General features: G+C 44.7%; 3 protein-coding genes across 3 annotated transcripts in view; 1 reads left to right on the top strand and 2 right to left on the bottom strand.

Annotated features, from left to right (window-relative positions):
* Positions 1 to 15,726, bottom strand: part of RPL18A (ribosomal protein L18a) — a 95,510-nt gene extending 79,784 nt beyond the window's left edge. Inside the window, exon 1 of the mRNA XM_069105469.1 lies at positions 15,714 to 15,726. The gene's annotated coding sequence lies outside the window, so the exon portion shown is untranslated. The remainder of the gene's footprint in view (positions 1 to 15,713) is intronic.
* Positions 4,161 to 6,637, top strand: INSL3 (insulin like 3). Its single transcript, XM_069064041.1, has 2 exons — positions 4,161 to 4,329; positions 6,396 to 6,637. The coding sequence occupies exons 1-2, from the start codon at positions 4,161 to 4,163 to the stop codon at positions 6,635 to 6,637; spliced, it is 411 nt and encodes a 136-aa protein (XP_068920142.1).
* B3GNT3 (UDP-GlcNAc:betaGal beta-1,3-N-acetylglucosaminyltransferase 3) lies at positions 10,783 to 13,644 on the bottom strand. The gene is made up of 2 exons (XM_069063929.1): positions 13,045 to 13,644; positions 10,783 to 11,730 (listed from the first exon to the last, which is right to left on the bottom strand). The coding sequence occupies exons 1-2, from the start codon at positions 13,642 to 13,644 to the stop codon at positions 11,170 to 11,172; spliced, it is 1,161 nt and encodes a 386-aa protein (XP_068920030.1). The 3' UTR covers positions 10,783 to 11,169.
* Positions 15,727 to 27,739: the final 12,013 nt, after the last annotated feature.

Genomic DNA, 27,739 nt, shown 5'->3' with positions numbered 1-27,739 from the left:
CTCCCTCCCTCCCTCCCTCCCTCCCTCCCTCTCTCTCTCTCTCTTTCTTTCTTTCTTTCTTTCGTTTCCATTTTAAGATTTTTATTTTGACTGTGTACTTTTTTCCAATATATAATCCTATTTTCCCCTAATTATATGTTAAAACAAGTTTTAAACATTTTAAAAAAGTTTTGAGTTCCAAATTCTATCCCTCCCTTCCCTCCCCCCTCCCTAAGATGGTAAGTAATCGGATATAGGTTATACATGTGCAATAATATAAAATATTTCCATATTAGCAATTTCATACAAGAAGATTCAAATAAAAGAATAAATGAAAAAAAGAAAGTAAAAAATGCAGGCTTCAGTCTGCATTCAGACAATATCAGTTCTTTCTCTGGTGGTGGACAGGATGCTTCATCATTGGTTCTTTGGGATTGTCTTGGATCATTGTATTGCTAAGAATAGCTAAGTCATTCACATTCTTCATCGTACAGTATTGCTGTTACTGGGTTTAAGTCTTGTCTAGCTAGAGAAGCGAGGCCTGGGAAACAGAATGGGATAAAGTAGGATCAGGCAAAAGCCAACTGCTTCTTTTATGTCTGATTTCCTTTTGTTCTTCTTCTGTTTCGAATTCTCATCCGCTGGGTGTCTTTCAGCCTCTTCAAAAGGAAAGAGCATAAAATCAGAATTCATCTCCTGCTCGTCCTGTTTTGAGGACTCTCTAGGGTGGGGAATCTATGGCTTTGAGGCCACATGTGGCTCTCTAGATCCTCAAGGGCAGCCCTTTGACTGAATCCAAACTTCATGCACTAGAGCCTTTGGGGGTGTTCTGCTATTTCTAGGACTCATGGGCTTCCATGCCTTTCCAAGGAAGCTGGTTGATGGTGGCGATGGCGCTGGTGTTGGTAGGTATATCCTTCCTCAATTTTCTTTCCACTCTAGTTATTTGTTGACATGATGTCTTCAGGGAAATGACTAGGTATTGTCTTTGACTCCTTACTCCCTCTTACCCCCCACCCAATCAATGGCCAAGTCCTGTTGTTTCTACCATTTTTTCTTTTTCGAGGGGGGAAGGCAGGGCAATTGAGGTTAAGTGACTTGCCCAAGGTCACACAACTAGTTAAGTGTCAACTGTCTGAGGCCAGATTTGAACTCAGGTCCTCTTGACTCCAGGGCCAGTGATCTATTCACTGTGACACTTAGCTGCCCCTGTTTCTACCTTTCCTTATCATCATTACATACATTCCCTTCTCTTCTCTGACCCTACCACTACCTGGTGCAGGTTCTCATCACCTCACACCTGAACTATTGCAATAGCCTACTGGTCAGCCTCCCTGCCTGAATCTCTTCTCACTCCAATTCATCATCACCCTCCTCTTCATCCTCCTCCTCCTCTTCCTTGCCACCATGATCATAGATAGCATTTATATATCACACTTTAAGGTTTACAAAGTGGTTTATAAATATCTCATTTGATTATTTTTAATGGATGTGAGAATTTCTATATTTTCTTTTTCTCCATTTAATAGTATTTTATTTTTTTCAATTACATGTAAAGATAGTTTTCAAAATTCACTTTTGTAAGATTTTGAGTTCTGAATTTTTCCTCCCTCCCTCTCTCCCTCCCTCCCCTTCCACCTCCCCAAGATGGCATGCTATCAATCTGATGTAGGTTGTACGTGTAGAATCTTATTAAACACACTTCCACATTAGTCATGTTGTGAAAGAAGAATCAGAAGAGAAGGGGGGAAACCATGAGAAAGAAAAAACAAAAGAAAGAGAGAAAATGCTATGCTTCGGTCTGCATTCAGACTCTTTCTCTGTATGTGGATGGCATTTCCCATCATGAGTCTTTTGGAATTGTCTTGGATCCTTGCATTGCTGAGTAGAGCTAAGTCGATCACTGCACAATGTTGCTGTGACTGTGAACAGTGTTCTCCTGGTTCTGCTCACTTCTCATTGGATTCTCACAATTTTATGAGGTAGGTGCTATTATTAGCCCTGTTTTACAGATGAGGAAACTGAGGCAGATGAAAGTTTAAGTGGCTTGCCCTGATCATTCAGCTAGCAAGTGTCTGAGGTCAGATTGGAACTCAAGTCTTCCTAACTCCAGGTTCAGCCTTCAATCTATCCTCTACTCAGTTGTCAAATTGGTCTTCCCTAAGATGCATATCTGACCACATCACACACCCTTATTCAATAAACTCCAGTGACTCCCTATTACTTCTAGGGCCAAACAGAAAAAGCTCGGGTTTAGAAAGCTCTTCATCACCCACCCTTCCCAGCCTCTCAGGCTTTTTATACCTCGCTTCCCTCCCCAGTCTCTGAAGTCCAGTAACATGTCCTCCTTGCTATTCTTGAGGCCAACATTCCATCCCCTCTGCCTGGACAATCCTTTCTTCCTAGCTCCCCTGACTTCTTTCAAGTATCAGTTATAGTTCCACATCCTCTAGGAATCCTCTATCCCTCTTCTTTTCCTTTGAAGCAATTGGAGTTAAGTGACTTGCCCAAGGTCACACAACTAGTAAGTATCTGAAGTCCAATTTGAACTCAAGTCCTCTTGATTTCAGGCCTGGTGCTCCATCCACTGCACCACCTAGCTGTCCCTCCCCCTTCTTAATCCTAGTTCCTTCTCTCTGAGTCTACTTCCAATTTACTCTCCCATCTATATCTACAAACAAGAGTTTGCACACAGTTGTTTACACCTTGTTTCCTCCGTTAGCTTGTGAAGTCCTCCAGAATAGGGACAAATTTTGGTTGTGTTATGTTGTGTTGGGGGGGGGCTTTCTTTGTATTTCCATCACTTAGCATATAGTAGGTACTTAATAAATGCTTGCCGACCAACTGTGCCTCCATCTTGGGGAGAGCCCAAGACAAGCCAACTTTCACTCCCCTCCTGGCTCTGCTTCTGGATTTCCAGGCTTCACTCTACACCCCTAGTGGATACCCCTCCCCTTTTCGGTTTCCTTTTATCTGTCGTCTTCCCCTGGTTGGAGAAGGAGGGGAAGTGAATAAGTATGTAGACAGTGCCTACTGTGTGCCCGGCTCTTTACAAACATCATCTCACTTGATCCTCTCAACAATCCTTCAAGGTAGGAGCCATTATTAGCCCATTTTTAACTGAGGCACAGAGGTTAAATGACCTGTCCAGGGCCACCCAGCTGCCAGCCAGACATCAAGGTGATGTCTCAACTTGCAAGTGAGTTGGATTTAAGTGAGGCAAAGCCTGGGAAAGTCACCAGCCTCACTTTCTCCTCCAGAATCACCTGAGTCCAGTGGCAAGACATGGGTCAGGACAACTGGAGATGGCCCCAGAGGCAGTGGGACACAGCTAAGTAAACATCTGAAGCCAGATTGGAACTCGGTTCTTCCTGAGTCCAGGCCCAGGGACTGCATCACCAACTGCCTCCGGAACATAAGCCCCTTGAGGACAGTGATTATTTTTCTTTTTGCTTGTACTTGTATCCTCAGGGTATAGTACAGGGTCCAGCAAACAGTAAGTGCTTAATAAATGCTTGTTGGAGGAGAGACGGTGGTGGGGTCTGACCTGACTTATTCTGCTTGATACTAGGGGGCAGAACCAAGAGCTGGGGGGTGGAAATTGCAAAGGTAGATTTAGGCTTGTCTTCAGAAAAAACAAACAAACAAAAAAGACCCCAAATTTGTGAATGTTTAGAGCTACCAAAAAGTGAACTGGACCACAGGCAGGTGTGGGGAGTGTTCCTCATCCCTGGAGCGCTTCAGGCAGAGACTGGACAAACATTCATTGGGACTTTTGGATATCGGTCAGACCAGCCATCCTCTGGGGCTTCTTCCCCCTCTTGTCAAGGGTGGGCATCTCCTATTTGGTTCAATTCCTTTTGCTCTGGCCTTGCCCTCCCTGTGGGCTTCCGGTATCTCCTCCACAATCTTCCTGCCTTATTCCCTAGCTCCCTTCTCTTGGGCCTCTCTGGCCCTGTAGCCACACTGGCCTTGGCCCCTAAGGTACCCCTTGTTCCTCCTTCCCAGGCATTGAGTCCAATCAGATCTCCCAGGACTGCCTCCAGGGACTCTGCAGCTGCGGGTGAAGGGGGGGAGGTGGTGGGTGAGGAGGGGAAAGCCTGGGGAAGGACTATAAGAGCAGGGAGCTCTCATTGGAGCAGGGATCCACCCTCACCCTCTTCTGACCCTGTGCCCAGGCCATGTCCCACCTGCCGGCCCTGCTGCTGCTTCTGCTCCTGCCTGCCCGGGGATGCTCCAGGGAAGAACCCCAGAAACTCTGTGCCCACAACTTCATCCGGGCCCTTGTCCAGGTCTGTGGCGGCCCCCGCTGGGCCCTCCCTGAGGGAAAACAGGCCACCACGGGTGACCGTAAGTCCTTGGGACAGGGGGAAGGGGGGAAACCGAGTCTCTTTGTACTCCCTCCCTTCTCCCGCAGGGTCCCTCTTAGCTCGTGTGTCTGGGTGTGTGCATCCAAGTCGATTGACGAGTGTGTCTCCAGTTTATATACCTACCCATTTCCATCTGTGTCTGTTTCTCCATCTGTCAATCTGCAATTCTTTACTAGGTCCCCTGAACCGGAGGTGAGTACTGTGGGGTAACAGAAAGAGGGTCTGATTTGGGCTCCCATGATCCAGGGTCACCTCCCAATTTGCACCTCACAGGACCATCTAGTTCAGGGCTCCTTCACCCTTTTTGTGTCCCAGGCCCATCTGACAATCTGTCAGAGCCTGGACCCCTTCTCAGAATCATGGTGAAAGGGGTGGCTAGGTGGTGCAGTGAGTAAAGCACCGGCCCTGGAGTCAGAAGGACCTGAGTTCGGTTCTGGCCTCAGACACTTAACACCCACACAAAAAAACTAGCCATGTAACCTTGGGCAAGTTACTTAACTCCAATTGCCCTCCAAAAGGCAAAAAACAAAAAAAAGAATCATGGTGAAACATTAATTGAAGGGAATGCCAAATTTCAGTTACAGGTTAGTGAGAATACAAATGCAATTTTTTCCCTGTCCACGTTCAGTCACTCTCCTGGAATCTTGCCATGTTTGTGAACCCCAAATTAAGAATGCTTGTTCTAGTCCAACACCTTCATTTTAATGAAGGGGAAACCGGCCTCCCCCACAAAGTGAATTGATTTGCCCAAGATTACATGGGTTGTGGCAGGTCTGAGATTCAAATCCTGGTCTTTGGACCCCAAATCCAGTGCTCCTTCCAGGAAATCAAGTGAGGAGGGTCTCCCTGTTATCCCTGAGCCCCAGTATTGTGCCTTCAGATCCCAACACTGGCCCTTACAATGGCCCCTGGCAACCCCACCTCACCCACACCTCTGAGAAAATGGCAAAAAGTAGTGTGTGCATGTGTGAACTTGTGAGTGTGTGAGTGCGTGCATGTGTGTGTGAGCTTGTGAGTGTATGTGCATGTGTGTGTGTGAGCTTGTGAGTGTGTGCATGTGTGTGAGCTTGTGAGTGTATGTGCATGTGTGTGTGTTTGTGTGAGCTTGTGAGTGTGTGCATGTGTGAGTGTGTGTGTGCTTGGAGGAGTGGAGGGAGGGGAGGAAGCCTTGCCTCCATCCCAGGGCTACTAACAGTGATACTGAATGGGGAAAGACAAAAACACCACAGGAAGGGGAAGGATAGGCTGTCTAGGAATAATCACTGACTTTGGACTCTAAAGGACTTCTCATTTGAAGCTCACGGTATCTCTGTAATGGAGGCAGTAAGGGTTTTATTAGCCCCTTAGAACAGAATGAGGGTGATAGAAAGCAGCTAGGTGGGGAGGAAGACCAGAGTTCAAGTGTGACCTCAAATGTGATCTCAGATACTTCATAGCTATGTGGCCCAGGACAAGTCATGTAACTCTTTCTGTCTCAGTGTCCTCATCTGTAAAATGGGGACAATTAGAGCACCTTCCTCCCCGGCTTGTTGTAAGGATCAAGATATCTGTCATGTGTTTTATAAACTTTAAAGGGTTAAGTAATGCTGACTATTATCATTATTGATAATAATTCTCTGTACTAATAATATACTCATTAATAACTAAATTAATAAAATAATTTATAGTAATATTGTTATTGATAGTAATTGATAATATAGCTTTTAGAGGGAACTTAGAGGTCATCCATTCATTTTATAGAGGAAACTGAGGCCCCAAAAGGTAATGACTTGCTCAAACTCACACAGGTAATGTCAAGGTCAGGATTTGAACCCAGAACCAAATGTTCTTTCCTACTGTATACCACTGTACTGTGTTTCACACTGAATTTCAGAGAGGTTAAGCAATTTGCCTATAGTTGCACAGCCAACAGGCATCTGAGATGTTCATGTGAGTTGAGGGGACAGTGTACTGAAGGGGGGTACTGGGGGAATATGCAGCCAACACATTTTGCTGACTTCCCTGGGGGTGGTCTTGTCTGGTGCCCTCTCTCCACCTCTCCCTCAGGAGAAATACTTCAGTGGTTGCAGAACAGACCTTTCCAGGAAATGGCACCAGACGCCAACATGGACGAGAACTTGGAAGTGGGACTGATGCTGAGGCCTGGCCAGGTTGCAGATGGGTGGGGACTGGAACCCCTCTCCGGCATCCAGAGGGCCCAACGCTGGCGAAGAGCCCCCAGCCCAGCCAAATACTGCTGTAACAACGGCTGCACCAAACAAGATCTGCTGGCTTTCTGCCCCCATTAGTTTCCCCAGAAAGGGAAACTGAGGCCCAGAGAGGTCCACAGACTTCTCCAAGGACTCCCAAGAAGATCAAGGGAACACAGGGTCTGGGTCTAGCCTGGGTTGTGTGGTGCCTCAGCCCTAAACTCAGTCCCCGAGGGTTTGGGTTCAAGCCTGTGGCCTCCAGTGGTCCCCAAGTCCCCCTGGAGCAATGGAAGACCCGACTAGAAAGAGTCTGTAGTTTCTGGGGGAGGGAAAGAAAACCAGGCAAAGCCATTATCTCTGCTGACCCTGAACTCCCATGTTGTGACTTCAAATGTCCTCCCTCTGTCCTCTGTATTTATCCCCAGGGGGGAAAAACAACTAAGAAACTGGTCAAGGGTAATGTTGTCTGTGGTGTGTTGCGGGATGGGCTGGAGACCTTGGCTGAAGTCACTCCCAAAGGGAGGCAGTGGGTGGCCTCTGAGTGGGTGGAATCTGAGACAGAGGAGAAGAATCTTTAATGGTTTTCTTCTAATCATCCTGGATGGAGACTGTAGAAAAGTCATTTCCTGCAACCTGCATTTAAGGTGAAGTGAAAGAAATGATAACACTGGGGTCATAAATGGTAGAGACCATCTAGTTTAAGGTGCATGTTCTACAGATAAAGAAAGACTGCCTCGGGAAGAAGGAGGAACTCACACTCACTACTGAGTCTCTAAAGTGGCAGTCTGCTAACTCCAAATTGGGTTTTTCCCTATATTCCGTTGCCTTTGTGGACTTCATGTACATGACTAAGGTCTCCATGGCCCAGAAATTCATCTCCTTCCGGCTCTTAGGTGGCACAGTGGATAGAGCTATAGGGCCAGTCAGGAAGAGCCGAGTTCAAATCCAGATACTTATTAGCTGTATGACCCTGAGCAAGACACGTTTTGTCTCTGGCTGCCTCAGTTACCTCAATTGAAAAATGGGGATAATGATAGCAAATGAGATGCTATTTGTAAAGTTCTTAGCACTAGTACCTAGGCCGTAGTAGGTCTCCTTGTGCCCTCCCCCTCCAGCATCAGCTCCCAATTCAGCCTAGAGTGAGGAAGGGGTAGATGGGCATAGAAAGGAGGGAAGGAAGACCCAGGGGTGCAGGAAAGTTGGGAGTCCAACAACTAATGCAGCTCAGTGAATCTTCAATCCCTTAGAGGTTCCTTGGAAAAGGGGCCAGGTCACACCCAGAGACCATGGATGGGGAGAGACGCAAGTGCAGGACTTTCATCAACTTTTTTATTAGGGAAGGCATGGAGTAAACCAGGCCCTGACATTGTTCCACACCCTCCCAGCACATAAGTCCCAAGAAGTCAGAGGGATTCAGTGGAAAGTACCCTGGGTTTGGATTTAAGTCTTCAGTTGTTGAGTCATTTCAGTGGGGTCTGACTCTCTGTGATCCCATTTGGGGTTTTCTTGGCAAAGATACTGGAGCTTTTTGCCATTTCCTTCTCCAACTCATTTGACAGATGGGGAAACTGAGGCAGGGTTAAGTGACTTACCCAGGGTCACACAGCTAGTTAAGTGTCTGAAGTCACATTTGAACTCAGGTGCTCCTGACTCCAGGGCCACTCCTCCCTCAATCTGGCTGATTTATCATCTCTAAAACGAGGAGGTTGTAATAGATTGTAAACTCCTTGACAAGGGCAGGGGCTGCCTTTGGACTCTTTTTGTCCTTCCTCCCCATGCTTACGTAGCACAGTGTCTGGTGAATGGCAGAAGCTTATAAATGTCTTTGGCCTGACTAGATGGGCATCTGAGGTCACTCTCACCTCTGACAGCTGGAAATGGCATACCCCTCTGGGAAATTCCCGAATACCTCTGACTCCAATCCTGGACGCTTCCTGCCAGAACAATGAGGAAGTTGGTGCTCTAGTTAGAGCAGAGACATTACTGATTTAGAGCTGGTGGGCACCATGGGGGTCCATCTACTCAGGCCTCCCTCATTTCACAAATGAGGAGAATTTCTAGGCCCCAGGGAAATTGAGTCATTTGTCCAATGTCATGCAATGAGCCTCAGTGGCAAGATTTTAACCTGGGTTTTCCAACTTTGGAGGATATAGCTTAACCCACCGCCCTAGGCTGCCTCCTCCATATGGGGCCATGCTGCGTAGATATAGGTCCCATGACCTTGGCCTCTCTTGTCCTCAGGCAAGTAGCTTCCCATCAGGGACTGTGTGATGCCTTGGAAATGAGGACTCTAGGTTAGAAAGGGGCTTCTCCTCCCTTCTCTGGGTTCTGCATGATAAGAAAGGAAGAGATAGGGAACATGATGGACCCAGAGGATCACAGGGTTTGGACCTAGAAAAGTCGCAATAGCACGTCTAGTTCAAACTCTGCCATTTTGCAGATGGGAAAATAAGCTTTGAGATAGGAGAGATGGCCTCATCATGGAATAGCGGAGGGAATACTGGACTGTGAGTGAGAGGACCTGGGTTTGCTCCAGGCCCTGCTAATTCACTACCTGTGTGAGTTCAGCCTGGTTATTTGCTACCTAGGTAGTACAGTAGAGAGAGCACTAGGCCTGGAGTCAGGAAGATCTGAGTTCAAATTTGACTTCAGACTCTTACTAGCTATGTGACCCTGGGCAAATCACTAAGTGGCTCTGCCTGCCTCAGTTTCCCCATCTGTAAAATGGAGATAATAATAGCACCAGCTTCCCCAGGTTGCTTCAAGGATAACATGAGATAACACTTTAAAGGAACCTGATGTATCAGAGATGCTCAAGAAATTCTTGGTCTTTGACCTTCCATGACCCAAGTATTCTCAGGATTAGGTGGCTTTCCAAGGTCTTTTCCACCTTTATACCTACAATCCCATGTCCTTAGGTAAATGACTCTATAGGTCATAAAATGAAGAAGTTGCAACAGATAACTTTAAAGTTCCCATTTGCTCTAAAATTCTGATCATGTTATTGGTCCAAAGTCAGATCAAGCAGTCGCTGATAAAAACAGGCCTAATGGTTAGGTCTTCTCACTCCAAATTTGCTGTTCCAGTCTACCCCACATTTAGGGCCAGTAGCTAATCCATTTTGACTTAAATACCCTAAGGCCTAAGTCAGAAGGTCTCCTCCCAAACTGATCCTTTCCTAACTTTCCAAGTTTCTTACACTTTACCCCTTTCCACTTACTCTATGGTCTTTTCTTGAAAATGATCCTCCATCCCCTATCTCCGTGCATTTGCCTTGGCTGTGCCCCATGCCTGGAATGCCCTCCCTCCTCACTTCTGCCTCTTAGAACCCCTGACTTCTTTTAAGACTTTGCTCAAAATCTGCCTTAGGCAAGAGGCCTTTCTTAGTGGCCCCTGCCCACCCACCCCCAGCTGCCAGTGCTTCTCCTTCCTATGTTTCCTTCTAGTCGATCTGTATCTCTTGCGGGTACCTAGTGATTTATGCCATATCCCCTATTAGACTGTGAGCACCTTGAGGGCAGGGGCGGGTTTTTTCTTTCTTTGTATGCCCAACATAGCACCATGGTTAGCACATAATAAGTGCTTAATAAATATTGGCTGACTGACCTAAAAGAGGACAAGGAGGATTTGGGGGTGGGGGGATAGCACTTTCCAAGGATGGAGTCAAAATTCCCTAGGGATGCCTCATATCCATCTCCGCTCTGGACCATCCCCCCACCCCAAATTTTGGGGGAAGATGATATAGACCCTGCAGAGCCTGCCCTGTGTGCTCCCACTATTTCCCCAGCCCCTTATTTTTCAGACGTAAGGCAGGGGACTGGTCAGAGGGACCTGTCCTGATCTTACCCCCTAGAGAGAGTCAGGGAGAAGCTATATGTAGCCTTTTAGGGGAGCTAGGGGGCACAGTGGCTACAGCGCTGGACCTGGAGTCAAGAAGACCCGAGTTCAAACGTGACCTCAGATACTTACTAGCTGTGTGACCCTGGGCAAGCCACTTAACTGCCATCTGCCTCAGTTTCCTCAACTGTAAAATGGGGATAATCATGGCATTTACTTCCCAGCATTGGTGTGAGGCCCAAGTGAGATAATTTTTGTAACTGTCTTAGTACAAATCCTGGCACATAGTAGATAAATGCTTGTTTCCCTCTTTCCTTCTTTTTTAGGGGGCAGAACATGGAGAAAAGCCACTTCTCTCCTTGAAGCTGATAATCTTAGCCTCTACTGCTTTCCCTCAAACTATGAGCCTGTGCCCTGGTCCCAGCTCTCATTTCATTTCATTCTCACAAGGCAGGGCAAGGACTCTTCTGCCCATTTTGCCAATTAAGGAAACCAAGGTAGGGTACAGGGAAGGAACTCACCCAAGGTCATTCTAGTTGGGGGTACCCCAGCGACTCAACGTTCCCCCTTTCCCCCAGTGAAAACCCAGCTTTCCATAGCTTACAAAATGTGTTCCTCACAACAACCCTGTGAGGTAGGTAGTGTTCGGGGCTTTCCCCAGTTTTACAAGGAAAAAGTTGGGGTTCTGATTGGGGAAGTGATTTGGCTGACTTTGAAGGTATTTGTCCTGGCTTTTGTTCTTCTGAGGACCACATGCTGGGTCAGTCTGACCCTCTGGTCCTCTGGACCAGCCCTCAGCTCCTTGGGGTGTGTAATACTGACTTGCTACACTTCAGACCCGGATTCTTGATGGCATCCCACATCAGGAGCATCTCATAGGGCAAGAAACGATGGACCAGGAGCACGTCTTGATAGAAGCAGGGGTCAAAGGACCCTATGCGGGGTGATGGTGCATGAACACCAACCACCTTAATCCCCATATGCCTGGCCGGTGCCAGCCCTTCATGCTGTAGGCACATGCCCAGATAGACATCATCAATCGGGAAAAGAGGTATCTCGTGGGAAGCACGCTGGATGGCCCGAGTGGTGAATCGAGACAGCAGTATCCCCCCACCTCCGCAATAGGGGGGGTACTTATCTTCCTTCATCACCAGCTCTGACACAAAGTACTTGCTCCATGGCACACGGATGGGCCCCACATTGCTGATGACGTAGCCTACAAACAGATGCTTGTCTGCTTCTTTACCCTGCAGATATACCACCATGTTGTCTGTGTGGGCGAAGACATCATCATCACCATTGAAGATGAAGGAAGCATTAGGGCAATGGGCAGCCTGCCACTCCAGAAACAGTACCTGCCATAGGAAGGAGAGTAAGAGGGAGAATCCTGAGCTCTCCTGTTGAGTACCTCATTACAGTCTCGGAAGCTGTTCCCACCCCTAACCTCTTTGTTTTCTAAAATCATTTGGTATTAGAACATTTTGGTGATTGAAATACCCTGATGGGGCCATCCATGCCAACCTGGAAGCATGATCCCTCTAATAAAGTGGGAGGCAAATGCTAGAGAAATACAGAAATTAAACTGAGCCGGATACTGAAAACTGTCATATTTATTTTTGAGACATTTCCCCTCCGTGTGCTTCATTTTCTCATCTATAGCATGGCACAATAGACATTGGATTTGGAGGTAGAAAACCTGGGCTCAGATCCTTCCACATGTGCTGACTAGCTAGGGTAAGTCACTTACATTCTCAGGGCTTCAGCTTTCTAGTCTACAAAATGGGAATAAAAATCCTCATCCAAGGTTGAAAGTGTTATAGAGTTATGAGTTATTATTATTATTATTAAATTGTCTCTAATTGAACATAGAATGTCAGAGATGGGAGGACAATAGATCAAAAAAATATTTTTCAAGCCCCTATTACTTGCCAGGAGCTATGCTTGGCATTGGGGACAAAAGACAAAAGAGTCCCTACCCTAAAGGACCTTACATTCCACTGGAAAGGGGAGGAAGAGAAAGATGTTCACAGATAAGTAAATATAGGATAAATGCAAAATAAATGCAAAGTGATGGGGCGGGGTAAGACCTCTTGAAGAAGGTGGCACTTGAAATGAAATTCTGATGTCCTGCACCCCAAACTCTGATGTCTTATATCCTAAGATCCTTCAAGCTCTGACACCCTGGGCTCAAAGGTCCCTGTTGGCTTTGATAGCCTATGACCTTATGATTCTGTGAATTTGCTGTTTGACGTTTTAGAAAGGTCTCTGTAGTGTCAAGACTCATCCAGACCCTAGTCACTAGGGGGTCAGTGACAGCTAATGTGAGAAACAGTGCCCTAGTCCAATACTCTCATTTCAGAGGGGATATCAAAGCTCAGAGGGACTATGACTTGCCCAACCTCACGCAGTAAATTGGTGACAAACAGATTCAGGACTGCTGCCCAGGGTTCTACCCCCCCTTCACCATACTACCAAGAGAAAGAGATTGCTATTATTAATAGAGAAAAATCGATACTAATTGGGGATGATGGGGAGGATATGGAGAGAAGGACCTCAGGCCATGGAATGGTCCAGGTTTCCAACTAAAAGTATAGAGTACAAGTGGTGAAGTCTGAGATTGGAGAGGAGTGAGGCACCTGTCATCTCCCACCCCTGGGTCTGCCACTCACCTGCTTCAGAGTCAGATTGAAGAAAGAATCATGGAAATCCCACTGGAGGATATCACCATGGAGCTGGGCCTCTATGGCCAGGAGCCTGTTCACTTTTCGAGCTTCCAGGACATCAGGCTCAGTGCCTACCAAGAAGAGCCGGCGGATGGTGGCTCCTTCGACCACCCGCTCCTGCCCCCATGTCCGACGAATGAGATCCCGCCTCTCATAGTTCTTAGGTGATGACTTGATGGCCAGGAAGAGGAAGACCGGGCCCAAGCCCCCAGGGGACCCTGTACACTTATTTGGGGGGGCATTCTGAAGAATCGGGAAATCCCGGCAATGTTTGTAAAGGAGGAAGTTCTGGATGTGCTTGGGTTGGGCTGAGAAGCCAGATATTTTGGCCACAGAGGTATTGGTAAAGCAGGGTACCAGAGGACGTTCTGGGGCCCTTTTCCATTTCTGGGGCTTCAGAACCATTTGGTCCTGGAGATCAGAGGTCCCCAAGTCTTGCCAACGGGTCTTATTGGAGAGTTCCAAGGAATGGACATAGAATAGGAGCCCAACAGCTAAGGCCAGGAGGATCAGTGCCTGGGCACATCTTTTCTTCGGCAGGCGCATAATTTCCTGGGATACAAGAGACAAGGAGGGCAGGCCCAGTAAGAGAAAACCTTAGGCTTGAAGGAGGAGTGTGTGCCCTGAACTTATGTGTGGCCTTGGGCAAGTCATTTCTCTCTGGACCTTGGTTTCCGCATCTGTAAAATGAGGAGGCTGGATAAATGATCTGTAATTTCAAATCCAATATCCTGTGTCCCAGTTCAGACATTCTGTGTTCTAAGGGCCCTCCCAGCTATGAGTTTCTAAAGGTACTCTGAACCTGGTGTTCCATGCCCTGCAGTCCTTTCCAGTTTTCATATTCTGTGGTCTAAGGGTCCTCTCAAACTCCATTAACTTGAAATTAGGGGGAAATTAAAGTAATGTAAAAAGTAGCAACAACAATTTATTTGAAAAAAATTAAAGGCAGAACTCAAAATTAGCTTCCCTATAACTTTCTCCTGTTACCTCTAATGCTGTTTTCTTGGGTCAGAAAGCACACGTCAGTTACCTCAGTCCTTTGATGGCCCTTTAGATATGTGTTTTGCTGTTGTTTTTTAAAATTCATTTTAATTTCATTTTCCAATCCAAATTCTTCCCCCCCCATACACATACACCTTCCACACCGAAGGCAAGAAAAAACAAAACTCATTAAAATATGTAGTCATATAAAACAAATCCCCACATTAACCATTTCTAAAAAAAAAAGAGAGAGAAAGGAGAGGAGAGAGACAAAAAGAAAAGGAGGAAGAAAGGAAAAGAGAAAGAAATGAAACAGAGAAAGAAAGAGGAAGAGGAAGAAAGAAGAAAGGAGGAAGGAAGGAAGGAAGGAAGGAAGGAAGGAAGGCTTCAGTCTGATGCGTCCAATGTCAGCTCTGTATTTGGAGTAGGCTGCATGCTTTGCCCTGTGTCCTTTGGAATCATGATGGGTCATTGTGTTGATTAGAGTTCCTAAGTCTTTCAAAATTGATTATCTTTCTCTACAATTTTATAAATAATAGTAACTGTCAATAATTATATTATTTACACCATTACTGTTATTCTTTAAACTGTTCTTCCAGTTCCCTTTAGATATCTGAAAACATCTGGTCTTGGAGTCAGATGATCTGAGATCAAATTCCCAGCTCTGTCACTTACTGTGTGACCCACTATGGGGAGTCTCTTCCTCTCTGAGCTGAAGGTTCTTCATCTTCATAAAATAAAGGTGCTGGACTACTAAAACAATAGTCCTAATGATGGGGTACAGGCTCTGGGAACCCCCGTGAATCTTCCCACTTGATGAGGCATTTGCCTGAGGCCATAAGCCTTTCGTTATAGCTAGTCCCAAATCTGTTACCCATAAACTAGCCTAGCCCTCCATTGTCTGTCACCTCCAGGAAGCCATCAGCTATTTCCCACCCTCAATCCCATTCCAGGAGTCTGACCTCAGTTCCTCAGATCCTCCTTAGACTCCTCCTCAAGACCCTCCCCAGACCCCTCCTCTAGACCACCCCTATATCCCTCCCACAGTCTTTCCATATATAAGATGCATCGGGGCTCCATGAAGGTGCTAAGACTCAATCTAGCACAGACTCAGTGTCAGATTGTTCTGGCCCGCTTGTCAATACAAGCTCACAAATACTTAGGCTCCTTAAGAGAGCCCATTATGGTAAATCTTTAATAAACTTTTACTTTGGCTGAAAGAAGGCTTGAGTCGAATTTGTTCGGCAGGACCCAGCATGTTGGTACTTTGGGGTCTCCAGCACCCCTATACCTCAACACTATGATCCATAGGAGACCTCCTACCCATCTCCCCTCCCCAGTCGGCTCTTCTCCCAGGGTAAACATTGCCGGTTCCTTCCACGGAGCCTCCTACCACATTCTCATCATCTTGGCTGCCCTTCTCTCGCCCTGCTCACCTTTGCTGTTGTTCTTCTGGAAATACAGCCCCTAACTTAGTGTTTTTCAGGTATTTCTGCCCAGGGTAGAAACCAGCAAGACAGCTTTCCTTCCTCATTCTGAAAGCTATACTTCTCTTAACTCAGCCTAAAGTTACAGTAGCTTTATGGGACCGGGAGTGAGGTCTACCTGCTAGCTCATGTACCATGTGGCCAATACCCCATGTACTCTTTATCACACAAACTTCTGGTTTCCTTAGGTAGCCCCCATCTTGTACTTGTGTACCTGAGTTTCAGGACACAAGTACTCACTCTCAAAGGAAAAACCAGCTCCCCCAGAGTCCTCTGGGGCAGTTGTGACCCATGCCTCTGGAGAAGGTTCAGGGAAGGTTGCCATAGGGTGGGGGTAATAAAAACACACCCTCTAGGGAGGGAGCAACACCCTCCCCACTCCTACCCCCCTTCCTCCCCCTCCCCATAGCAAAGGTCCATCCCTCCCCTGCTAATTATAGCTCTGGTCACCCAGAACCCCCAGTGGGATTCCACTCCTCTAGCCCCTGGGGCACTTTCAACCTTTTGCACACTGTTATCCTCACCTTGCACTGCTCACTGCTTCATGTCCCTTGATAGGGACACAAAGCAGATCTTTTCCCCATTCTATCTGCCCTACCCCTTCCACACCCATCCAAGTGCACAATTAATGCTTCTTAACTTGACGAAATGGTTCCTGAAGTCATTTAAAGTATGTGAAAACTCCTTCCACCTAGGAGAAGAGGAAACCTTTCTGTGGTCTTTAAACATTTGCCTGAGGCTCAGAGATCGCTGTTTGCTGGTTTGTGGTTCGTTTTCAATGGGGCCAGACTCTCAGTGACCCAATTCAGAGTTTTCTTGGTTTGCCATTTCCTTCTCCAGGCCATTTGTCAGATGAACTTGGGTCTTTCTGATTCCAGGCATGGTGTTCTATCCACCGCACCACCTGACTGTCCAAGGTGGGCTAGTCAGAGGCAGGATCTGGATCTGGAACTTGATTCCAAGTTGAACAACTGTCTCCATCCTGTTATGCTGCCTGTCTAGTATAGAAGTAAATGTCACAGCTCACTAAATCTAACCTCGACCCAGGGCATACCATGGACCCTAGGTGTCATGACTAATGAACTTTGAGATGCCTTCAGCTCTGACCAGCTCTGTTCTCTGCTAGCTCCAATAGTCTGTGGTTTGTTCTCCGGGGAAGGGGGGGGGGTCAAAGCTCAGAATGAGTGGGGAAATGAGGGAAGTGCCGAAGTCCACTTTGTTGTTGTTGAACTGTCAACACTTCGAGACCAGTTTTCTTGGCAGAGATACTGGAGCAGTTTGCCATTTCTTTCTCCAGCTCATTTGTTTTTACAGATGAGGAAACGGAGGCAAACAGGGTAAGTGACTTGCCCAGGGTCACACAGCTACCAAGTGTCTGAAGCTGGATTTGAACTCAGGTCTTACAAACCCCTGTCCACTGCATCACCGAGTACCAATTGCTGAAGTGCAGGAAGTTTTTACTTTTCTTTAATATTAACAAAGTTAAAGGCCAAGTCAAATCAACAAGTCAATAAACATCCACACTTGTCTTAGAGCTGGGCTCCTGCTAAGCCCACTACAAAGAAAGACAAAAGATAGTCCCTGCCCTCTGGGAGCTCCTAGTCTAATGAAGGACACAATGTGCAAACAAGTTAGGGACCAGATAAACTGGAGATAATCTGGGCCCTAGTATTAAGGGGGATTGGGAAAGAGTTTTTGCAGTTGAGACTTCTCCATTCTAGGTTATAAGGCACAATGAAGGGGTGCTTCAGAAAACTGAGCCCCAAACGGAAGAAACTGGACAGAAGGAAGGGGAGAGGGAGGAAGAGCTCAAAGGGTAGAAAAATGATCTCAAGGAAATGGCTGTAGAGAGAGGGAGGGGGAGAAGTGATATACTCTCAGCCACTTCTCTTCCAAGGCATAAAATAGACTGACAAGTATTGTTGGATGATAGATTATCCAGGAAAGGTCAGAGGAAGATTAAGAGTCAGGCAGGCTGGTGACATCCTGATGAGTGACAGACCATAGGAGAACAATCTGTCAACTCCCTGACAATAACAGAAAGGTCTGTTTTCTTCCTGGGATGGGTACCAAGACATGCCAGAACCTCCCAAGGCTTGTGAAAATAATTACCACAAAAGGGAGTCCTCTGAGCATAATTCCCAAGGATTAAAATCTTCTAGGGCAGGCCTGGGGAACCTGCAGCCTTGAGGTCTCGGGCAGTTAGATTTTAGGATCGGTATTGTTATTATCAGTCCTATATATGCTTTCCTTTCTAGGTTTTTCCGAAGGCTGGAACATCATCCAAATCTTACTTCTTAATTGTGGTTGTGACCTAAAACTATTATCTCCAAGCTCTCAACTCTTTTCTTCTGGCTCTCTGCTCTTTTCCGTGGTGATCTTCCTAGCTCTCATTGTTTAATTATCTCTATGCAGATGACTCCTGGATATTCCTATTCAGCCCCATTCTCTCTCCTGAACTCCAATTCCCCACATCACCATCATGATTCCAGCCAACTATCTCAAAGGTATCTCAAGTGGCAGTATCCAGACGTGAGCTCATTATCTTTCCCCCATGTGTTAGGAGTGGCATCTCTTTTAGGTAGGCTGGACTGGTCCTGTAAGGGGTGTGGGGGCCACTTGACTTCCTTGCCACAGGAAGTACAAGGTCCAACCTATACGGAGCTGGTGTGGAAGGTTTTACCAGATTAAGTGTGGTTAGTTGCCATGGAGAATGCAAAGAGAGAAGAGAATAACCCTCTTTATGCGAATTAGTATCTTTTTAACCTTGGGAATGTTATCCTTTTACCCCCCTCGCCAGTAAAGTTGTTTTATTGCATTTTATGGTTCAGAAGTACCTTTTTATATTCTAAACCCGATCCAGCATATTTGGCACAGTTGACAAGGCTGCTCTCAATGGCTTCATGTTAAATTCATATTTTTTTAAATTGGGGGGAGAGGAATGGAGAGGAGGAGGATGTGGAACAGATGATTTGCTGACCAGATATAGAGATGTGGCATCCTGTGACCACAGTGCTTTCTGAGGCGTGCTGGCAACCTCCTCCTTCTTGTAGGATTAGTGCAAAGGGTGTTTAAGGAATTTGAAGGGGGAAATGAAAACAGAAAAATCAGGTACTGCCTGACAGTTTTGGAAAAGCCGAATCGCCAGTCAGAGGGAAATGAGGATAAATTGTCCTTGTATATTGAGCAATTAGAGTTGGAGGCAAAACACCTTTTAATCGTTCCAAAGTATGCCTTAAAGGTGGGGAGTGGGTGAGGGTGGGAACTATGTACAGTCAATGGATCTGGTAATGAAATCATTGAAAAGAACAATGATAATTGGGAATAATAGACCACAGGTGGGAAGTAGGAACTCTGACTCGAAGTTTCTCTGGAGGAGGTTAGAAAATCTCCTAAGATTAGGGCTAGGAGGGAAAAGAATAGAATAGAGCTAGGGATTGCCCTTTGTCCCTTTTCAGGTAGATAGAATGATGAATTCTGCAAACAGGGCCTGACAAAGATGAATTCTCTGTACAGCCAGGTCACTTGATGGAGGATAGAAGTGAGGAGGTGAAATTTTTAAAAGAAAGGGATTTGGTGAACTACATTTATACCTTCTTCCCAAATCTGTCTGTCTGTCTCTCTCTCTCTTTGTCTTTGTCTCTGCCTCTCTCTCACTTTGTCTCTCTCTCTCTGCCTCTCTCACTCTCTGTCTCTGTCTCTTTGTCTCTGTCTGCCTCTCTCTCACTCTCTCTGTCTCTCTGTCTCTGTCTCTGCCTCTCTTTGTCTCTCTCACTCTCTCTGTCTCTGTCTGTCTGTCTCTCTTTCTCTCTCTCTCTCACACACACACATTCCTACTTCAAGTGCAATGAGATCCTATCTTTTAGGGAGCCCCATCTAAATTGTGTTGTCCATTCCCAACAAACCTTTTGAATCATAGGGTCAACAAGATGACCAACGTTAGTAAAATCCTATCTGGATATCTGGGACAGCAAAATTTAGGACATCACTGAAAGTATCTGATTTTTCTGGTACCCACCTAGTCATTTCTCCACTCTACCTAGTCATTCAGAATCACCCAAGTCTTTGCATTTAGATTTGAAAATCTGTCAGAATGAGTCTCCCTAGGGTAAGAACCAAGGTTCCTCTAAAGCTCAGGTTATTCTAAAGTGAAGGACCACAGAGGACCATGTCTGGGTCATTGTGGCTTGGGAAGGGGAAAGGGGGAAATCACTAAATATAGAAGGGGTTGTTAGATCTTAGCAGCTATGTTACTATTATACAAGGCGACTCTCAAAGTGTCCATAGGTTTATCCCAGTTTCCAATGGGGTTTGGGGGTCAAGGTCACAGAGGGAAAGAACATCCTTGCTCATATGGAGATGGGTGGAAGACTTGATGTTTGGGTATCAGTTGGGATAGGTATGGCTAATAAGGGCAAGTATATTGAGGACATGGGCATTTACAACAGTTTCTATGCCTGCTCTCATAGGTTGGGCTAAATGGATGCCCCAGGAGTTGCCTAAACCATCCAGTATAGTTAAATATTAAGTAATATTAGGTGAGGTATGTATGAGTATGAAAGATATTTCCTTGCCAGTAATGGAAATGAAGAAGACTAGATTACTTTGCTATCTATATTCTCCTTATAATAAGTTTGTGTGGTCATTGAAGAAGGTAGCCTGGAGATTGTTGAGAGTTAAATAAAGTTCTTTTGCCAAATGCTTCAGTTCTTGTCGACCTTGTCAGGTTAGTGGATTGGGAAGTCCTGGGCTTGAGCCAGTAAGTAAGGGGTTAGTGATTTTCCCATTGCCTTTTCCATCCCCATGACCAATCAAGAAAAATTCGCTTTTACCTGGGAAGGAGCTCAATATCCCATCACTACTCTTCTTCAAGGTTATTTGAATTTGCCCTCATACTGCCAGCTTGGTTGGCAGAGACCTGAAGGAGGCCACCCTTTCAGAGGGTACTGGTGCCCACTTTTATACTAAAGGTGCAACATTGACTGGGGTAGATGAGGCCACAGAGATTGTCAAACAGATTGTAGTTCTTTTGAGGGACAAGGATAGAAGATCAATCCAAAGAAAAAATCAGGGGATAAGGAGAACAAGGGAATAAGGAGAACCTAGATGATCATAGATAGAAACCCCCAAAAGCTTGTTAACACTCAAAAACTTAGAAGGAAACTCAGAGTTTATTGAACTCTTTGGGTGGTTTCTTGGATCCAGTCTTCAGGAAGATTTAAGTGACCAGGATGGACAACATTTGGACATAATCCCAGCTAACTCCCTCTGTTCCTTCCTTATTCTGCTCTCTGAGGAGTTTCAGGACTTTGATTCCATACAATCTGGAGAAACGGTCCGGGTCCTCCTCTCTTCCCCTTGGGATGGTTTGGACAATTTCTTCATTAACAAAAGTCTGAGGCATATGAAGGCATGGAATAATTAGGAGGTGCTTTGCTTTTTAATGCTATGGGGAAGGTAAAATGATCTTTTTTTTTTTATCATCATGAGAATTCACTTGGGAAAAAAAGGGAATCCTTTAGCTGACTAGGTAATAATCTTGAGTTCCTAGATAGAGGTGAGATAGTTTATATCCAGCCCCCACAGAGAACAGGTACCCTAACAGTAAAGACCTCTAAAAAAAATCAAACTAGCTAATCATAGTTAGTATTTATATAATGCTTTAAGATTTTTCAAATGACTTTACAAATGTTAATTCAGTTGATCCTTAAGACAACCCTGTGAGGTAAGTGCTATTATTAGCCCCATTTTGTATAGGAGGAAACTGAAAAATTGAAAGGTGATTTACCCCAGGGTCACACAGCTAGGAAGTGTCTGTGGCAAGATTTGAATTCAGTTCTTCATGATTTCAATTCTCATGAACTGTCTGCTGCACTGCCTAACTGCCTGGTGGTATCATCCAATCCCTGTGCAGTTCCTAGGGAGAGGAAGCTTTTGTGTGGCAGGCCAGGGAACAATGGATGGGTGGTCATCTCTGCAATAGGGTCTGTTCAAGAGATTGATGGTCTCTTAGCTGTACGCTTTCATACAGATGAGTCAAATCTGTAGTGGGGATGAGTAACAGTAATGCATTATTTTATTTCTTTTTGAAATTTATTCACTATCCTAGGAAAATTTTTGGTTATAAGCATATGGAAAGTAGAAACATTTATAAAAGAGACTGGTGAGTTTCTAACATATTGCTGCAAAGTGCATGATGTACCCCAGTACACCCAACAAGCAAAGGAATGGATGGAGAAGAAGAGGAAGAGGAAAATAGTGAAAATTAAGTTATCCCTTCTACATCACCCGGTTAAGGGTGCAGCACCACTGTGATATGGAAAATCCACGTGAAAGTTTTTGGCCCTCCCTTCATACCAGAGCAGAAGTTTGGATTTTTTCTTTTTTTTTTTTAATGGAGTATTTTTTTAAAATTTGGGTTAAGTATTGGTTTTAGGCTATATTACACAATACCATACATATACTTTATGTTTTTCTGAGTTTCTAAACTTTTTCTGTGTCATCTGCCGGCCTGCACAAGTCATCTGCAACTTTCACAAAACTCCCCCAGAATTCCCATTTAATTTCTTATGCTGAGCCATGACATATCAAAACCGTGATGGGAAGAATCACACTGTGGAAAATCATGAGTTGGCAGGGATAAGGGTACATCAGTACCGTACAGAAGCTGAGATAATAATAACAGCTAGCAAGGATTTAGTACTTTCAGGTTTGCAAAGTGTCTTACGTATATTATCTGATTTCGTCCTTATAAAGGCTACCTAGAAGGCAGTCCCTATGGTTATCTCCATTTTACAGACCAAGAAACAGGCTGAGAGGAAGTGACTTACTTGCCCAGGATTACATGGCTAAAGTAAATATCTGAAGTAGGATTCAAACTCATGTCTTCCAGATTCTAAGATTATAGTACATTAATGACTATAGTCATTAAAATCTAACCTTTCCCCCACCCCCCAAATTTTTTTTTCAAAATAACTCAGAAAGTAAGTGACCATGGCTAGGACTCCTGCATATAACTCAGATCACCTCTCTGTTTTATTGTACTGTAATATGTAGTACGTATGCTTTTCTGGGAAAGAAGGAACATGTGGAATTAGGGAAACAACAGAGGTTTTTAATTATTTTTTTGGTGATCTGGAACCCTTTGTCAGTCAGTCTGGTGAAGCCTATAGACCCCCTTCCTCAAATTATGTTCTTAAATTCGTAAAATGAAATACGTAGGAAACCAATTACATTGAAATAGTTAGCAAAATAATAATAATAAAATCAAAACCAAGTTCATGGACTCTAGATTAAGAACCCTTATTTATTGTATACTAAAATTGGGGCAGCTGGGTTGTTTAATGGATAGTGTTGGACTTAAAGTTAGCAAGACTCATCTTCCCGAGTTCAAATCTGGCCTCAGACACTTAGTAGCTGTGTGACCCTGGGCAAGTCACTTAATTTTGTTTGCTTCAGCTTCCTCATCCGTCAAATGAGCATGGCAAACCACTCCAGTATTTTGCCAAGAAAACCCCAATGGGGTCATGAAGAGTCAGATGGAAAGACAACTCAACAACAAAAAAGCTGGAAATCTAAAAAAAACTAAACATAGGGTACCTAGTAAAAATAACTGGTTCCTCATTTAGGTCATCTATTCTATCAAATTTACAAAATTCAGTCTTAAAATTAGAATTTCATCATGGTACAAAGTAAACAAATCACTCCTCTTTCTCCTCACCTTCACTGTCTGTACTGATTAAGCAAATATGCTGAATTTTTTTTTAATCAATTGGGGTTAAGTAACTTGCTTAAGGTTATACGGACAGTTATTTCTGGGTGTGGTGGTAAGTATCTGAGCCTGGATTTGATCCCAGGTCATCCCGACTCTGGGGCCAGTGCTCTTACTCACTGTGCCCTGGCCACCCCTAAGAAATTGGGGTTAAGTAACTTCCTCAAGGTTACACGGCCAAGTGTTTCTGGGTGGGTGCTAAGTGTCTGAGCCCAGATTTGATCCCCAGGTCATCCCGACACTGGGGCTGGTGCTCTTACTCACTGTGCTACCTGGTCACCCCAAAAGGTAGCAAGGAGCTGTTGAATTTGCCCTCAGAATCTTGAATCACCTGAGAAATAGGATTTTTGTCAGTGTGGTAAACATATGTAGGCTGAATTCATGCAAGAAAGGTTTTTTCTTGAACCTATTTTGGAACTAAAGAATGTTATCTGAATAATTTGTACTGTGGATCTAATATTCTTCATGCTACTCCTGGCCATGTTGGTTGTCTATACATCAGTGGACCTACTGCCAACTTCATTCCCTCCTCTGTATGACTTGTACTTCTACTGATGGTGCATTTTTGTTCTAAGCATAGTTCTTCTTCCAATGCTATTCTAGAATTCCAGTGTCTGTCCCAATGCCTATGTAGGACTATTTTGTTTTGTTTTCTGAGTGAATCATATTAAGATTGTTTTAAGATTATTTTAGTGGCAGAAAGTACCCTAGAAAATTTTGGGGGTGTTGGCACCAAGGGGTGGGATATGGCAGGAGTGGTGCCTGTTTTATGTTGGTTGGGTTGGTCCTTTAAAGAGGGCAGAGAGGCTTTTTGGGGAGTTGGCATAGAAGTTTTACTAGAGTCTTCTAACAGCCTAAGGAGAGTTGGCATGGGGTTTTACTATTGCCTTTCCTGCCCTTCAGGGAATATCTTCCTGACTTGGCATGGCTAGTTTCCACAGTAAATGCAGAGGGTTATGGGAGTAGTTGATGTTATCTGAATTAGTCTCTTTTTAACTTTAGGAGTTATATCTTTTAAATCTTTTATCACTTGTAAAGTTTTTTAAACTGTATTTTATGGCCCATAAATCATTCTAATCATTGAGCTTGAATCACTGGACTGGTTTGAATGAGGCCAAGCCCAGAATACCCCTTCTACCCACCCCTCTTCTGAACTGCCCTCTTTCTGTTGAGGGTACCATCCTCCTAACTGGCCAAGTTTACAAGCTCAATATAATCTGTGATTCCATGCTCTTCCTTTCCTCACATGTGCAATCGCCAAATCTTGTCATTTTTCTTCCCGTGGCATCTCTCAAATATATATATATATCCCTTCTCCACACTCACTTGGCCACTACCCTGCTTCAGGCCCTTGTCATTTATTAACTGAATGACTACAAGAGCCTATTCATCATTGTCCCTGATGCAAGTCTCTCACTACTCCAGTCCATCCCCTGCACAACCATCACAGTGACTCTCCTAAAGTACTTACTATGTGCCTAACATGGTACTTAGCTCTGGGGCTACAAAGAAAGGCAAAAAATAGTCCCTGCCCTCAAGGAACTTCTAGTTTAACAGGAAAGACAACATGTAATCAACCATGAATGAACAAGATGTATACACATATATGAAACATATTATATGCAATATGTACATATACACACACAACAAGTGTATTATATGTGTGTATAAACTAGACATGAGACAAATACATACTTCATACAGGATAAATATATACATGACACATATGCACTATATGTCAAATATATATATATATACTGAAAATATCAAAGTTAATATTACCTTTCATTTCTCCTGTATTCTTTCTATAATGTAACTGATTTTATGCTGTATTAATTTTAAAATTGGGTCTGAATCCATCCGGTTACATCCTTGAATTGAGCTCAGGGATCCATGTTCCCTCTGAGTTCATTTAAAGTTATAATTAATGGGGAAAACTGTTAATACCTTCAGAAGCTTCTGTGAAAATACCAAGACACCTGCTGTTATCTTTAAATTCTGAAGCTAGCTCTAAGAGGCAAATTGTCCCTGAACTATCCTCACACCATTATAGAAAACCTTATCACTCTAACAAACCTTTTTAGGAACCTAGGAGTCCTTAACTCGGGTCCATTAACAAAGTCTGCAAAATGCACATAGGTCCCATAAATCAATCAAGCATCCCTCTATGACAGAAAGGGTGGTTACTAGTCCCATGGTAATGCTAACCCCTTTCCTTGATGTAACCAATCATGTAACCCACTTCCACGATATTGTCTATCTTGTAACCAATTGCATTGTCTCCCTCATCTACCCAACTCTTTACTCCCCCAAATTATATGAGGGCTAGTGAGTCCTATCTTGGGGTCTTTAGTCATTAAGAGAGGCCATTGACCTAATTTATTGGTTTCTGTTAGTCTAATTAATAAATTGATCATGCTCAGACCATTAATCTTCAAATATAACACACTAGGGGTGGCTAGGTGGCACAGTGAATAGAGCATGGGCCCTGGAGTCAGGAGGACCTGAGTTCAAATCCAGCCTTAGACACTTAACACAAAAAAGTAGCCGTGTGACCTTAGGCAAGTCACTTAACCCCAATTGCCCTGCCTTCCCCCTCCAAAAAGCAAACAAAACAAAACAAAAACAAAATATAACACACTATATATGACATATATATATATATAAAACACATATCTATCTATCTATATCATAGCTATGAATATATGACAAATTGGAGATAAAAAGCAAAAGTCTAGCCATGTTACTCCTCTTCTCAATAAACTCCACTGGCTCCCTATTGCTTCTAGGATTTAATGGATTTCATAACCTGGATGTGACCTACCTTTCCAATCTTATATATTATCTTGCTTATTCTAGAATTCTGTCAAACTGCCCTTCTTGCTTCTCATCACATGTGACAGCTTCCTCTTTCATCTCTCCTCTGTCTTTACACTGACCTAGAATGAATGTTCTTCCCCCCCCCCAATTCTGCCTCTTAAAAATTCTGTTTCTTGAAAAATTCAGCTCAAGAGTCATCTTATATACTGATGCCCCAGCTATAGGGCCCTCTCCACCTGAATTACCTTGTATGTATAGACTTCTAGTTGTATGTACTATATCTGGTAATAGAATATATACTCTTTGAGGGAAAGGATTGCCATTTTTGTTTTTTTATTCCGTTTCTTTCTTCCTTTCTTTTTCTTTCTTTCCTTCCTTCCTTCCTTTCCCTTCCTTTCTCTCTCTCTCTCTCTCTCTCTCTCTCTCTCTCTCTCTCTCTCTCTCTCTCTCTCCCTCCCTCCCTCCCTCCCTTCCTTCCTTCCTTCCTTCCTTTCATAGAATCAGAGACTTAGAACAGGAAGAGACCTAAGACAACCCTAATTTATTTTTTAGGATCAGACTCTTTGAGGCCTTCAGAGGGAAAACAGTAGTCAAACTTTCTCTTTCTACAGCCCTCATGTCCTTGGCCTTTCTCTTCTAACAGAAACTTTAGACACCCTGAAATGGTTCTGCTTCCTCCCTCCCTCCCACTCTTCCATCGTTCCTCCATGCGAGGCTTGGAGCCATCGCCTCTGCACCCCCAGACCAGGGAGAGCATGCAGTCAATACTTCAGGTAGTGGGCTTCCCCTCCACCCCAACCACAGCTTCTCTCCTTCCCATACCACAGAACCCTTTCTCCCAAAGAGGACCCAGCCAGCATTATCTCTACAATATATGTGGATACTAGAGCCTTTGTAGGCCCAGCTCCCTGACTTTTGCCTATGACTTGCATTTTCTACCCTCTTGCCTCCAACCTAGGCCCTCTTTCTAGCCCAACCCCCTCTCATCCTCACAGCTGAGTCTCTAGTTTCCAGTCTTAGAAAGTGTGAGTAAACAGTGTGAGCAAAGGTCTCATCCTTGTTCCCTGAGGGCTGAAACCCAGGCTTCCAGCTCAGGCCCGCCTCCCCCCTCCCTCCTGCCCTTCCTTCCTTGCAGCCTCAGATCTAGGCAGACCCTCCCATGTGTTCTCCAGCCCCCAACACCTCCTCCCTGCTTTCCTGTCCATGCATAGGATTCCTGCGGCCCCACCTCCGGTCGACTTTATCCTTATCCTTCAAGGTCTGGTGTAAACATAATCTCCTCCATCAAGCCTCTGGCACAGGATAGAGAGAGCTGGGTTTGGAATAAGTTTTAAATACTTCCAGTCACTAACTAGCTGTGTGTGCTAATTACTTCTCTGGGCCTCAGTTTCCTCATCTGTAAAACGAGAGGGCTTGGACTCAATGACCCCTAAGGTCCTTTCTAGTGCTAACTCTATGATCTTATGATCCCTCCTTCCCTGAGCCTGTCCGCTGTGTCCTCTGTGCTCCCACATTCCTGTGTCAGCCTAACTCCCAGAGGAGGGGGGATCACCTTTATTCTCCGTTTATCACTGTCCCATCT

Source organism: Petaurus breviceps, unplaced genomic scaffold, assembly GCF_028583685.1.
Source record: "Petaurus breviceps papuanus isolate PSGF00001 unplaced genomic scaffold, PetGlider_PUasm1.0 103, whole genome shotgun sequence".
NCBI lineage: Eukaryota > Metazoa > Chordata > Mammalia > Diprotodontia > Petauridae > Petaurus > Petaurus breviceps.
The sequence above is the reverse complement of the archived record's forward strand: the minus strand, read 5'-3'. Positions and strand labels throughout refer to the sequence as shown.

Coding starts and splice junctions, on each gene's coding strand:
- B3GNT3 (XM_069063929.1), bottom strand. CDS start 13,644: ATGCGCCTGCCGAAGAAAAGATGTGCCCAGGCACTGATCCTCCTGGCC. Junction 11,731..13,044: donor TCAATCTGACTCTGAAGCAG/GTGAGTGGCAGA, acceptor TTCCTATGGCAG/GTACTGTTTCTGGAGTGGCA.
- INSL3 (XM_069064041.1), top strand. CDS start 4,161: ATGTCCCACCTGCCGGCCCTGCTGCTGCTTCTGCTCCTGCCTGCCCGG. Junction 4,330..6,395: donor ACAGGCCACCACGGGTGACC/GTAAGTCCTTGG, acceptor CCTCTCCCTCAG/GAGAAATACTTCAGTGGTTG.